General features: G+C 42.7%; 1 protein-coding gene across 1 annotated transcript; it reads left to right on the forward strand.

The window, feature by feature from the left end:
- Positions 1-1,015: 1,015 nt before the first annotated feature.
- On the forward strand, positions 1,016-1,915 carry TAS2R1 (taste 2 receptor member 1). Its single transcript, XM_014866714.2, has one exon. The coding sequence runs from the start codon at positions 1,016-1,018 to the stop codon at positions 1,913-1,915; it is 900 nt and encodes a 299-aa protein (XP_014722200.2).
- Positions 1,916-14,230: the final 12,315 nt, after the last annotated feature.

Genomic DNA, 14,230 nt, shown 5'->3' on the forward strand with positions numbered 1-14,230 from the left:
TGACATCCTCCATTGCACAAGACAGCCCCTTCCCCGCACAACAAAGAATTAGCCAGCCCAAAATGTCAACAGTGTTGAGGTTGAGAAAACCTGGTTTAATAACACCTGGCACAGTATACATGTTAATAAACGATCATTTAATTTTTCCAAAAACAATCTGGTAGGCAGTTATAACAACAAATTGAATCATGTACTCCTTTATCCTTGCTTTCCCCTGAAACAACCAGCTCATGTCATAAAATTCTCACAGTTTTGAAAAAATAACAGGGAAAAGGTTTCAACCCCTGTATTACCCTGCAGATGCTTACTCGTGTGAACAGTGCCGAGTGATTCTCTCAGCGTGTTACGTTCCTTTGAGCTCTTGATCTACTGTGTCCTCACACATGTAAGACTAATTATTTAGCCTCCTTATTTCGTGTTCATCACATATTTTCTATAATATAACTGTTTTAAATTTTAGGTGGTTCTGAATTGTCCCATCAGTGCCTAGTGAAGAACTGCTACTTAGGAGTCTTATGTTGCGGACTGTACTACATCATTACAGCAGGAATGACAACTTAAAATTTTTTTTTTAAGGAATGCCTTGTTAACATTGAATAGAATCACACCTGTGGGCACAGCTAACTATTCACGGTAGAGATGAAGGCTTGAGGCACTTCTGCCGATTATGTAACGGAGGAGCCCTTCTCTCAGCCCTGAGGGTGTCTGATTCCACCATTTGTTTGTGATGATGTTGAAAGCCAAGTAGATGTGGAAAATGCAAAAGCCATCACTAAGATGCAAATTGTTCCTGCGGTATCTCTGTCTTATTTGACTACCTTGGAACTAAGTTGGGAGAATAGTGATATAAAGAAACGCACACCGCCTCTCTACCCCATTGCCTTTATTGTTTGAGTCATGGCCCCCAAAGAGGTCTGAATCTAGTTGAAGAAAAATAGAAAACCTGAATAATCCAAACTGTCCAAAAATTTATAACTACATAGTTTTTTGAAGTAACTGGTTTTTTCTTCTCAAAATGCTTGAGTCTTACCTTTTTGTCTATCTTCTTTTTGCAGTAATTCAATTGCTCGTTGGAGTTTTAGCAAACGGCATCATTGTGGTTGTGAATGGCACTGGCTTGATCAAGCAGAGAAAGATGATTCCACTGGACCTCCTTCTTTCCTGCCTGGCGATTTCTAGAATTTGTCTGCAGTTGGGCATCTTCTGCATTAATCTGAATGTTCTCTCCTTGACTGAATTCACTATATTTCCGGACAATTTTGCAATTTTCACGTTTGTAAATGAATTGGGACTTTGGTTTGCCGCATGGCTCAGCGTTTTCTACTGTGCCGAGATTGCCTGCATCGCTCAGCCACTCTTCTTCTGGTTGAAGATGAGGATAGCCAAGTTGGTGCCATGGCTGATCTTCGGGTCCCTGCTATATGCATCGATCATTTCTGTTTTGCATAGCAAACATACACGGATTCTGTTCCAAAAAATCTGGTTGGACCTTTTCTCCAATAACGCAACAGCTCAAATCAGAGAACTATCTGTTTTACAGCGTTCCTTTCTTGTCATTGAGTTCTCATTACCGTTTCTTATCTTCCTTTTTTCTACTCTGCTCTTGATATTTTTCCTGGGGAGACACACCTGGCAGATGAGAAACACAGTGACAGGCACCAGGAACGCTAGCATGCGTATCCACATCAGTGCACTTCTGTCCATCCTGTCCTTCCTGGTGTTCTACCTCGCCTACTATGTGATGCCTGCTTTGTTCTTTTCTCAAATTTTTAAGCTCAGGAACCCCATCTTTCTATTCTGCCTCTTTGTGGTTGGATCATACCCCGGTGGACACTTTGTTATCTTAATTTTAGGAAATCCTAAACTGAAACAAAATGTGAAGAAGACCCTCCTTCACAGTAAGTGCTGTCAGTGAGAAAGACCCTTGAGCCACTCAAAGAACCGGGAGCTCAATGAGTTAACAGGTCCTGCATGCCTCCCTCGGCCCAACAAAGCAGTTGGTTCATAAATACACAAAACGTCATCTAAAGACTATTGGTCCAATCTGAGGCATTTTTATGGATTTGCTTCTTTTTCAAAGGTTAAATTGATTTTCAAAATACAGCACATGTCAGTGGATTACATCAATGTTAATATTTTCATTGTGATATTATACTTCTCTTGCAACATATTACCTAGTTGGGAAAACTGGGTAAGTGGTATAGGGATCTTTCTGTACTATTCCTTATAGCTGCATGTGAAACAACAATTATCTCAAAATAAAAAGTTTAAAGGAAAAGAGAAGCACATTTGAACTTGTAATGTCAGAAGGATGCATGAATGTTGTAGGGTCCCTGTGTGTCTGACGCCTGGCCCTCGCTGATTTATGCTGACTGAAAGGGCTGACTGTTCATCTCTCGTCTACCTGTATGCTATTTCTGCTCTGTTCATTAGAGTCACAGACAATGAAACCACTCTTTCTCATCAGATCAGAGAGGAAGCCGAGGACAGGCTGGCCTTCTCTGTCCTTGTAAGTGTGTTCACCTACTCCATGCTGCTGAGATCCCAGATGCCATCAACTGATAAAACAGCAGACAGATGGAGAAGGAAGGGAAATCCAGGACTGAGCCCTTGTTTTCCATTTCCCTCAGTTGGGCACACAGAATAGACAATAGCTTTGCAGTGATGTTGCATTTAGTACTTGTGCTCGGCTTTGGGAACTTTTCAAGTACCGGTGGCAATGTGGAACTCCTATCACATTGCATGTCTTCCCAACGAAGAAATATCAGTAGATGGGTGGACTGGGGTTGTCTCCACCTGCCTGAAGTCACAAATGCATCTTCTATTTGACTGATGATTTTGGATACTAAGCTATAAGTGTATATTTTGAAAACAGCTTCAGAATTCTCTTGCTTGCAGTGAAGTAAAAGACGTTCCTCAGTTTGGCTATAGCTTGTAGTCCAGAGTGATGATGAAAAGTGTGTTCAGATTTGGATTTGCCAATAGCCAATAATGTGGATTCAAATATTGGTTTACTAGCCCAAGAATTCAGACCTGGTTGTGCTAAGCTAACAGAAATCTTTGCTTCAGAACATCCAGGAAGAATTTATCTTCTTGGGTTGGGATCTAAGCTCTGAGGCTACTCTTCCTCTTCCTACAGGTCTCATACTTCATTCTCCAAGGAGCAGAATAACAGCCTCCACCTTTCTGCTGTTCATTTTCCCACATCCCACTAGGTGGGAAAGTTTATAGCTAATCGTGCTCTCAGGCACGAGTGGGAAGAGTGGTTGTGTCCTGGAGGTGATTATTGCTCCCACTTTGAGAAAGGACAGTGAAGAATCACTTTTCTTTCCTGCATATCTCAAGTTCAGATGCCTGCTCCTTCAATCATGGTGTGTATACTTGTAGGTGAATAGAGGGAGAGCGGGGAGCAATTTCAAACATTCAGGGAGAAACTTGTAAATATACAACTCTCATGTAATTTTTTCTCAGATACCAAATTCTGATTCAATTTCATGCAACTCCTGCCTTAATAATGCTAGTTAATGAGATGAATATTAAGATTTGACTGTTTGTGTACTTAAAAGTTGCCAAGAGTTATAAAAAAGAGAATGAATGCTAAAGCAAACAATTCTAGAAACATTTTCATAGTCTACTTTCCTAGAAATATATTTCTTCTAGAAACCTTGCCTGGCTATCATGTCGAAGGAATTGCATGGGATGCTAATTGCTGCATTATAGAAGCAAAACAGACTCGGCCTTTTGTCCCTGGTGCCACCCTTATCTGGACTCCCCAGCCTTGACAAATTGGTTTTGTCCTGCTCTTCTAGCATGGGGTTAACCTCTGTAGTGGTGTGGTATTTTCCTCTACCCTGCCCTGCATTTTTAGAGATGGGACTGGACCTTGTGACCCCTGGGAGCCTTGGCTATGGGTTCACATGCCCGTGGGTCAGGCCAGAGGACTGCTGACTGCAGGACAAGGCGTTGTCCCTTCTTCCTGCCCTTCCTGTGGCTCCCCAAGGAGACCCAAGGCCCCTGCTCAGACAGGAGCAAAGGAAGGTGGGATACAAGGCAGCTCTTACTGAAAAGAGAGCCAGCATAGTACCCTATTCCATTTCAGAGAGGGGTTCAATGAGCAGCCCCAAACCGGAAGACAAGTGTTGCCACATTGTGTCCCACTCTCCATTCTGACATTGACTCCTTCAGTGCCCAAACTCCAGGGATCCTCCACAGTTTCCCGTGACTAAAAACGGTGACTTCAACTGAAAATGTTAAATCTATGTGCTTATATAGATTTTTAAAAATATAATGGTGTAACAATTTGAACATTAAAAAAATAAACACAACAGGTTTTAAAGTCTCTCAAATTACCAACATCTTTTAAATTCCAGTCACTCATTCAAATATAATAACTGCTTGAAGATGGAATAATCTGGACCTGAAAGTGCTAGGAAGACATTAGCATTCAATTCTACTGGTCTTCTCCAGGACGATGATCACTCATTCTAGGTGCTTCAGACAGCTCAAGTGTAACACCCCATCGCATACTCGTGAGACTGTGGAGATTCTAATCTCAGCCTTGGGAAGGACGGTTTCCATAGCTTTTGTCCATGTAGACCTACGTCCCTTCGGATGAGAAGAGGGACAGGTAGTCAGAAATAGCCAAGAGAGAAAGAAACCGGGCAGATCATTCAAAATGACTTTGGCAATCAGTGGGACCACAGATGTTGCAGACAGATGGAGCCCATATTGGAGACAAAGCCAAATGGCAGGGGGCAGGGAGAACCACATATTTTAAAGAGGGTCTTGCTAGGGTATAAGTTTGGAATCAGGTTAGAGATTGTCTTGTATTAACATAAACTTAGTATTAATAGTGTGTTATTGTTTTAAAAATTATTTTTTTGCTACCTAATAATTGCAGACTGTCATCCGAAAACTTTAAGCCAGGAAAAAGGGTAAGCACTGGGAAAATATGTCTCAATGAGCTGAAAACATTAAGCTTTTGGGAAGAGTGAACATAAATTCAGATAGCTCATGGGCATTTCTTTCACTGCCTTCCTATGTAAGACTAGCGCCTCTCTCTCTCCTTGATACATTAAACCATCTGACACGTGACTCCTTATCTTTGCAGGATTAAATAAGGATTGTTTCTAAGATGTGATGTAAACATTTGGCTTCATATGTTTGACATCTGGATCTACTTAATCATTTTGGCTAGGGGGCAGGAGTTGGTGATTTTATCCTATAATTTAAAACATATTCAAATCAATGAAGGGTGGGTTTCCTTTTTTTCTTTTTGGTGTTTTATTTGCTTCTATTTTAAGTATTTCTCCACAAGCTCATTAACATAATATTAAATAAAGTAGCTACTTAAACCTCTGAAAATATGTCTGTTTTTGAAGGGATAGCTAAGAATTCATTTTGTTTAAACCTAACATTCTTAGAAAAAGATAAATTGTGACTCTGTTTCTGTTTTTGAGGTTCGAATGCATATTCTTGAGTGAAAGTTTTAGCTTCTGGTGACTAAACTTTCTTCTTCCTATAGATTTGTATAAGTAACGCAATACAAGCACAGGCTGCTGTGTAACCGGGTGGAATTTGAATTGGGGGATGTCTAAGGTCTCAGAGCTAGCTTGGGCTCAGCAATGGGTAAGCACACTCTGAATGACCTGAATTCCAGAACCACTGGGGAAACTTCAGATTCTTCTGAAGATAGGCAGGTGGAAAGGATTTGGAAAATAAAAAGTGGCTAGCGATAGGATAGGATATTATGTTACTAAATATATGGAGTGCCCTCTGGCCATAAACTCACTCCTTTGGACAGCAGATACTGTACTTGTGATTATAAATTAATAAGTTTACTTCACTTGAAACCCAGGCAATTGGCTTTCAGAAAACATTGACCAGATACGGTCAGGAAGCTCAATTTCATGGTAAATATTCTACAACGTATGCACCATGGCTTATCTGCTATAATACTCAAAATCCTTGACATGGGGACTTGTGCCTTTGATCATGGAGGCATGATGTTCTAAATGGCACTGGTTGATTGCAGATCTGGAGAATGGCTTCTGTAGAAGGAGAGAGGAAACCTTGAGCACAGAATTTTAGATTGGGAAGCTAAGTGGATTTGTATACTAGTGTAAAGGTAGATATTCGGTCCATACACAAGCCAAACTGTGTTTCAAAGCCAATAACCTGGTCTCCTCAATGCTTGGTAGGACTGCACCTGCTTATTTTGGTCATTTAGGCAACTTCCGTGCAATGCAGTAAGCACAGTAATGAGCTGAGCCTCTGTTCCTTGATCTGTGTAGTGGGGATATGATAATAATGGATATCACATACTTAACGAAGCTCCAGGTACATAATGTGAGTGCTAATGAATGTAACTCATGAGTAATGGGAACTGAAACAAGTACTGTCACAAGCACTCTCCAGCAGCGCCTCGGAGAGGAGGGGGGTGCCGTGGGAAGGAATGTGTTGAACAATGGAGAGTCGTCATTAAAGCTTGATATGGAATCTAGATGAACCACTAACAAGCTGGGTGACTTGGTGAAGCTGCACCTCACGTTTCCTCATCTTTGAAACGGGGGTATGAATAATTCCAAGCTGGACGAGAGGAGTTGATGAGGTGGGAGAATCGATGTCTGGCTGCTGCTAGTGTGGTTTTCAGTAGTTAAACCATACGAAACTGCTGAAACGTGACCAATTTTCACCTGCAGAAATGACAGTTTCGTATGCTTCACCCTAATAATCAATCAATCACAGGGTTTGGAGGGGAGCTGCTTCCAGACAAAGGAAACAGCATGTGTAGAGGTATCTGGCAACAAAAGGAAATAAAAACATAGAAAAAGGCAACAGTGAAAGGAAAAGGAAAGGGGGTATCAGGCTGCTTTGCTGCAGTAATAAATGATGCCAAAATTCCAGTGCCTCGCAGCCACAGGTTTACTCTGGGTACGCTGCACGAGGGCTGCGCACTTGCAGCAGCCCTTTTGCTGTTCTAAGGACCGAAAGAGCAGCCGCTATATGGGACATGCTGTTCTTGAGGCAAAAGGAGAAGAACAAAGACTGGGGAGTCACACCATGTTCTAAGTCTTCTGCCATACCCACTCCCAGGGTCAGGTGGCCAAACTCAAGGTAAAAAGGGGAGAGGTATGAAATCTCCCTAGAGAAGGCAACAACTGTTTGCGAATATGAAAACATTTTTCCCACATGGGAAAGTAAAATGGTGAAGCTGCTGTGCAAAACAGCTTGGTGGTTCCTCAGAAAGTTAAACATAGAATTATTATATGACCCATTCCTAGGGGTATGCCCAGGAGAACGGAAAACAGAGACTGGAACACGCACCTGTACACCAATATTCATAGCAGCATCATTCACCATAGCCAAAAAGTAGAAACAACCCAAGTGTCCATCAACAGATGAATGTGTAAACAAAATGTGGGATATCCATACAATGGAATATTATTCAGATGTAAAAAGGAATGAAGTTCTGATATATGCTACAACATGGATGAAACTTGAAAACGTTATGTTACGTAAAAGATGACAGACACAAAAGGACAAATATTGTATGATTCTGCTTATATGAGGTACCCAGAGAAGGCAAATCCATAGAGATAGAAAGTAGAATAGAGAATACCAGGGCCTGGGAAATTGCTGCTTAACAGAATTTCTATTTGGGATGATTAAAAAGTTCTGGACATAGATAGTGGTGATGGTTACACAACATTGTGAATGCACTTAATACCTCTGAATTGTACTCTTAAAATGGTTAAAACGGTAACTGTTATGCATCTATTACCACAATAAAAAAACTTCTCTCATAAAAGGAAAGGGGCAGGCGCTGGGTGTATTGCTACCCTATGTTCCCATTCTGTCCACAGGCAAAGACGGGTGACAGTCTCCATTGTGAATGAACTCACTATCAAATCCTAAATCAGCCTGCCCCATCAGAATCAGCTTGCGTTCAGGCTAATAGGCAAATATCATGAACCTATATACTTTCAGAACCTAAATAGATCATTACCTTTCAAATATGAGCTCCTCTTCCTTTCAAAGTACACAAGGCATTTTACAGGCCATTGAACCTAAGACTGGGCAGTGGTTTTTCAAATCCAGCCAGAAAAAGTCAAGTCCCCTGACATAATCTTTAAAAAGAGGCTCAAGGCTCAAACCCAAATAAACCTAAAAGGTAGATTTCTGTTTTTTCTTTTTTAACAGGCAGAGGGTGTTTGGGGCAGATTGTCCAGGAATGGAAATTCTAACTCCTCGGGGCATTGAAGTTGTGCTGATTGCCTGTAGTAAAGAATTTTAAAGGCTGATTCAATCACTGGCAACTAATTCAGAGTGAAGAACTGATTACCAATGGCACGCTTCCAGAGTGTGAAAAATAAAGACATCTCCCTGGATGGGACCAGTTTCTGTAGAGATGTGACCCCCTCCCCCACCACGAGAGCATGCATGACCCCTTTGGGGTCAGTCATTCTTCCTAAATATGTGTGTAACCAGGGCTCCTTCTCTAGCTCAGCTGGGCAATTTTACCCGCTAACGTCATATGTTTTTTTCTTTCCCTGCCTTGTGTTTGTGGCACTTCAGGTTTCCACCCTTGCAAATCGCAGCTGCTTGTCACCCTTTACACCCAAGTGTACCAGAATGTGCTCCGAGGTGTGCTTATCAGATACAGGCCGAGTGCCACTCCTCCTAAAGAATTCCCAGAGGGATCCCAAGTATGAATAGCTCTCTGTCTCCCTGTTTTTACAGGAAGAGAATGAATGGATCTCTTGTGAGATAACTCTCCAATGTGTTCTCTTCAGGGTTTTAAATCATATTTGAGAGAGCAAAAAAATAAAGCAGAACAGTGCAGAAAATCCCCCAGGGACATCCTGGGAAAGGAGCTTCAGGCCCATAGGGCTAAGCTTTCCAACGGCCAAGGTCAAGGGCAACCCGGGCGGTCTCTGCCTCTCAAGGAAGGAACATCCTGACTGGAGCACGGCCCCCACAGCAGGTCCAGCGGTACTCTGACTGGGCAATAAGAGTGGGGATTTGTACGTTCTTAATTAGAATTTTTATTTATTGCAAATAATGTAAGAATGAATAACAAATAATGGAGAAGAAAATATCCCAGAATTCACCATCCTAATAAATTAGCAATTTTGATTTGCCCATGTTCCCATTTAAACGCTGTGAATAAAACTATTTAATTTTACATCATTATAATCATGGCAAAGGTATATTTTTACAAATGTCATTTCTCTTATTATGTTAAGCATTTTCTTAGTGATCCTTTTAATGGCTACAGAATATTTTATTGAGTGGATATAGCACAGTGCCCCAAAATAGAGGCATTTAGTAAATATTTGCTGAAAAAATGAATTAATGTATTTTACTTATCTACTTCCTTATTTTGGGGACTAAGTATGCTTCCATTTTTACTATTATAAATAATATTTAATGAGTACTTTCATGATTATTGTTTTTCCTACTCTTCACATAATTTCATTAGGAAAAGTTCTTAGAAATAAGATTCCTGGATCCATGGCTATGAAATGCATCGGCAAATTCCTTTTTAAGAAGATTGTATGGGTTTGCTGCATCGCCACTTAATGCACAAGCCAGCTGGGGTTTTTTCATATCTTGACCAACACTAATATTTAAGGTTTTTTTTTTTAACATTTGCTAATTTAATAGGTACAGAGAGAGACAGACTTCAATTTGCAAATCTCTCCCTCTTAAAATAATTATGAGGGCCGGCCTGGTGGTGCAGCGATTAAATTGACACGTTCCACTTCAGTTGCCCTGGGTTCGCCAGTTCGGATGCCGGGTGAAGACCTATTGCACCGTCAAGCCATGCTGTGGCAGGTATCCCACATATAAAGTAGAGGAAGATGGGCATGGATGTTAGCTCAGGGCCAATCTTCCTCAGCAAAAAGAGGATGAGTGGCAGAAGATGTTAGCTCAGGGCTAATCTTCCTCAAGAAATAAAAATCAAGAAAATAATTATGGAGTAACTTTTGCTTTTCATCTTCCTTTTATAAACCTTTTCCTTTGGCCTGACAGAGAACCGAATCAGCTCTTAAGATCTCTAAATAAAACTCATTTCAGGGGATTAGAGGCCTTCGAAGTGAGCCTGTGGGGCGTCCTGCACCCACTCTGCCCCACAAAGAGGACAAGTTTGAGTCACTGATTCTCCCAAGCGGCGCTGAGCACGGAGCCTGGCCAATGGTGGCTGTCAGGACCGGCCAGGGCGGCTGCGGAAGGCGACTGAGCGCCCCGAGAGAAGGAGCAGAGGCCCAGACTCAAGGCAGCTCCCGGCTGGCACAGGCTCCCCGATAGGGTGTGCCTCAAAGGCCACGGGGTTGTTCGGACACCCCTCCCTGGAGCCCTAGGAACGCTGGCGATGTGCCCCCTGCTTAATATGGGCTGGGCTCCAACCTCCCCATGTCGCAAGGGGAACTCACTAAATCCTCGCAGCAGTGTGACAGGCCTCTTTGTTTCCATATTCACTTTCCAGAGATACGGAAACAGGGGCCCTGGCGACGCTGTAATTTGCCTACGGTGCCTCTGCTGCTAGGATCCAGGCTCTGGTGATCTGCTTCCAGTCCCTGCTCAGAGGGCCTTCCTTGCTGTGCAGGGGCACAGGGAGACCCTGGGCTGACGGGTGAGTCCTTCCACATCTTAACTAGAATGAGGTTTACACAAAGGAAAGTCATAAATGCATGAACTAATTACTCCTTGTCTTATTTGTTTTTTAGAAATTAATAATCATATCAACAATAGGCTAAAGTACTCAGATGATGAGAATGTGCACTAATTGGCTTGATCCAAATGTTTTAAAAATTGAGACCTAAGGCAAGTGTTATTGATCCCACTACAGAGGAGGAAAATGAGACTCAGAGATGAGTGACTGGCACAGCCATGATCTGCAGCCAGGTCTTCCAGCTCCTCTGTACCACAGACTCGATAGCAGTGCTGAGCCCCGGGGGTGCTGAGGGCTGAGTGCTCAGCACACGGTGAGGCACATATTACAAGAGATGACAGAGGAGGCAGCAAGCGGAAAGCATGTTCTCAAGAAGGTGGAAACGGAGGGCGGGAGAGGGACGGTAGACGTGCTTCGTAGGAGGGCAAGGAGCCCATGGGCAAGAGGAGAGACTGGAGCCACTGCAGAAGTGTTGCTGGGGCCTTCCCGGAGCAGAGACAGACAGGATGGAGGGTCCAGGGCTGGCTGGAGTTCACCTTGACCAGGAGAAGGAGCTGAGAAAGGAGGTGGAGAGGAATGTAGAGCCACCGGCAGGCCTGCACTGTTCCTGTGAAGCAGGGATCTGACGATGGAGCTGCGGGAACAACAGCCTGGTCTGAGCAGCCTGGTCCAGCTTTTCCGCAGTCTAGCACTCAGGAAATTCCCGGCGCCCTGACCCACTGATGGGCTGGAGTATCCTAGTGCCCACGGATGGATTTTCACAGTGTGGAGGACTCTCTAGTCACACTAATGACAACACCCAGCCAGAGGCTAGGCTAGCCCCTCAAAAAGAAAGTTGATTTTCCAAGACTTCCCATCAGTGTAGCGAAGGTCCCTGCCTCCTCATGTTCTGTTTTTCCTGCATCGGTCAGGTTTTTCTAGGTATCGGTCGCCATTTTCCTTCCTGGATTAAACTGGGAGAAAATCTGAAATGGGACATGAAGGAGACCCTTTTCCTCATGGTTCTGGACCAGCTTTCTCAGCCTCAGCACTATTGACATTAGGTAACATTTAGTTGACATTTGGGTGATCCTTTAAGGGTAAGAGAGTCTGTCCTGGCATTGTAGGATGTGTGGCCTCTGCCCGTTAGATGCCAGTAGCAAAAACAAAATCAACAAAAGCAAAAGCTGTTTCTTAGAAAATATCATAAAACAGACAAACTGTGGACAAAGCTGATTAAATCAAAAAGAGGCAGACACCAATAAATTCTATTAGTGCAAAAAAATGTCTCCAGACATTGCCAACTGTCCCTGGATGAGAACGACTGTGCTACAGGAAATCATTTATTTTACTCTACAAAGGGACATAGACTAATAAATATGTAGATTAACATTTTTATAGTTTAAAAGTAATCTGTGACTATTGTATTAATTATAAAATTAAATAATTGAGTTTCTGTGAATATCACCTTCCAGATGAAACTCAGAATTGTGTCATTTGGACCAGATTCAAACTCAGTCCATCTTGGTCTTTCTCCCAGAAAGTTTGCGCAGGATGTGTTCTCTGTTGCTTCCTGTTCCAAACCGTTGTTTATTGCCTCTATGAAACAGCTGTCCTATCCCCAAAGTGAGGGCATTTCAGCGGTACTGGGTACGTACTGGTCTTCTGGGAGTGTTGTGGGGTTTAATAAATTTATGGGTACAAAACTCAGTGATGTTGGGACAGAAATCGTAAGAGAAAAGCAAAGTTCTCTGTAGATTAAGACATCTACGTGTAGTTCCGCTTGAGAAGGATGCCCTTCCTAAATCTTGGACAGCACCTTCTGATGTTCTGAGTGGGTGTTGGGGGCATGGTCCAAACGGGGGGACTGCAGAGGAGGAAGGCAAGACAGAAGCTCCTCTTCCACAGTGGATGCTTGTCTGTGTTTAGGTTCATGGGGGTTGCAGACGAGCTTCTGCAGAGAGTTGAACGATGTCTCCAGCACCGTCATCCATCACTTCTTTAGCCACGCGGAGGGAGAGGTCAGGCCAAAGAGGCAGGGCAGTCCTGATAGCAGTGTCATTTTCCTTCATCTCCTTCTTCCCTGTGTGTGTGAGAAGCCATATATGGCCTGTGTAAGAGCTGGGGACAGCCCTACCCCCTGAAGAGGCTTGGAGCAAAGGAGCTGAGGGACAGTGCCTTATCTTTTGGGAGCTGTGGAGACTTCCGGGCAAGCAGAGCTATGGGGTAATTGCTCTCTGGAGACTCTCCGACCCAGGAGGGAGGGCGAGGGTAACGACAAAGGTTAGTTTGACGAGGGGTGATGGGGTAACAGGATGACTTTGTTTTTAACTTTTTTCCCACCAGAATGCTATGGGACTAAGATAGCCATCTGGGTTAAAATGTAAAGGTAAATCTTTACCAAAAGCAACACAAACTGAGTGTTGATGGAATTTTAGGGTGGAGGAGGTCTTTCTGAACAGGACATTAAAGTAAAAAAATTCACAGATCTGACGAGTTAAAAATGTAAACTCTCTCTATAGAAAAAAAATCTCAATGTTAATCATCAGACTGTTGGGAAACTATCAGAGAATGTATAACAGAATTAATATTAGCATAGTAGGAACTCTCAAAAGCAACGAGAAAAAGACTAGGCAAAAGATATGAAGTAGGCGATCAACAAAGAGCAGAAACACACGAAAAATTAGTAACCAAAATGCAAACTGGAACAATGGTTGGATAGGATTGTACTCTAGCTGGCGGATATGCAAAAATGAAAAAGAATGCCATCGCCAGTGCTGGTGACCGAGTGGGGTCACAGGCACAGCATGTGGGAGGGTTTGATGTCAGCGCAACATTTTAGAGAACTCGGCCAATGGACCTAAGATTTGAAAGCTTGAATACTTAGACCTAGCAATTCCACATCTAAGTACTTAGTACCAAGAAATAATGAGACAAGTGCCCCAAATGTAAATTTAGAAAGCTTCATTACATGGCTTTTTATGAAGGCAAAACGTGGAAAACCCTAAGTGACCAGGAACATGCTTAAATAAAGCACAGCTGAACCATATGATGGAATACTCCTGCATCTATTTCAAATAATTATGATGACCTACTTTTATGGACATGAAGATGTTTACAAAACATTAAATGCAAAAAATAGATTATGAGGTAATATATATGATTTTATTTACATAAAAATGGTTGCAAATGGGTAGAAAAAAACTATTTCTGCCTTCTCACTTTCTGCCTTCCACTCAAAACTAGGCCTTGGTCTGAATCCCCCTGACTCTCACGCAACTCTGTCTCTCTGATTTTTATCAGGGCACACATCCTGGGTTCACTCCTGCCTAGCTCTTCCCCATGGGATGCAGCTCCCTCAGGCTTTTGGTACAGCCCTAGGAACAAGTTCCCCAAAGCAGAATTGAAAGCAAAGGAGGCGTACTTTCCAAGCACCACTAGCTGTTTTAAAATATAGAACCCTGGTTTATCACTCTCCTGCTCAAAACCCTCCATTGTCTGGCTTTCATATTCAGAATAAAAACCATACTTCCCCCACCCCCCATAGTTTATAAGATTCCATGAAATCTGAGC

Source organism: Equus asinus, chromosome 10 (genome assembly GCF_041296235.1).
Source record: "Equus asinus isolate D_3611 breed Donkey chromosome 10, EquAss-T2T_v2, whole genome shotgun sequence".
Taxonomy (NCBI): domain Eukaryota; kingdom Metazoa; phylum Chordata; class Mammalia; order Perissodactyla; family Equidae; genus Equus; species Equus asinus.

Excerpts from the sequence above, each read along its gene's own strand:
- TAS2R1 (XM_014866714.2), top strand. The coding sequence starts at position 1,016 with ATGCTTGAGTCTTACCTTTTTGTCTATCTTCTTTTTGCAGTAATTCAA.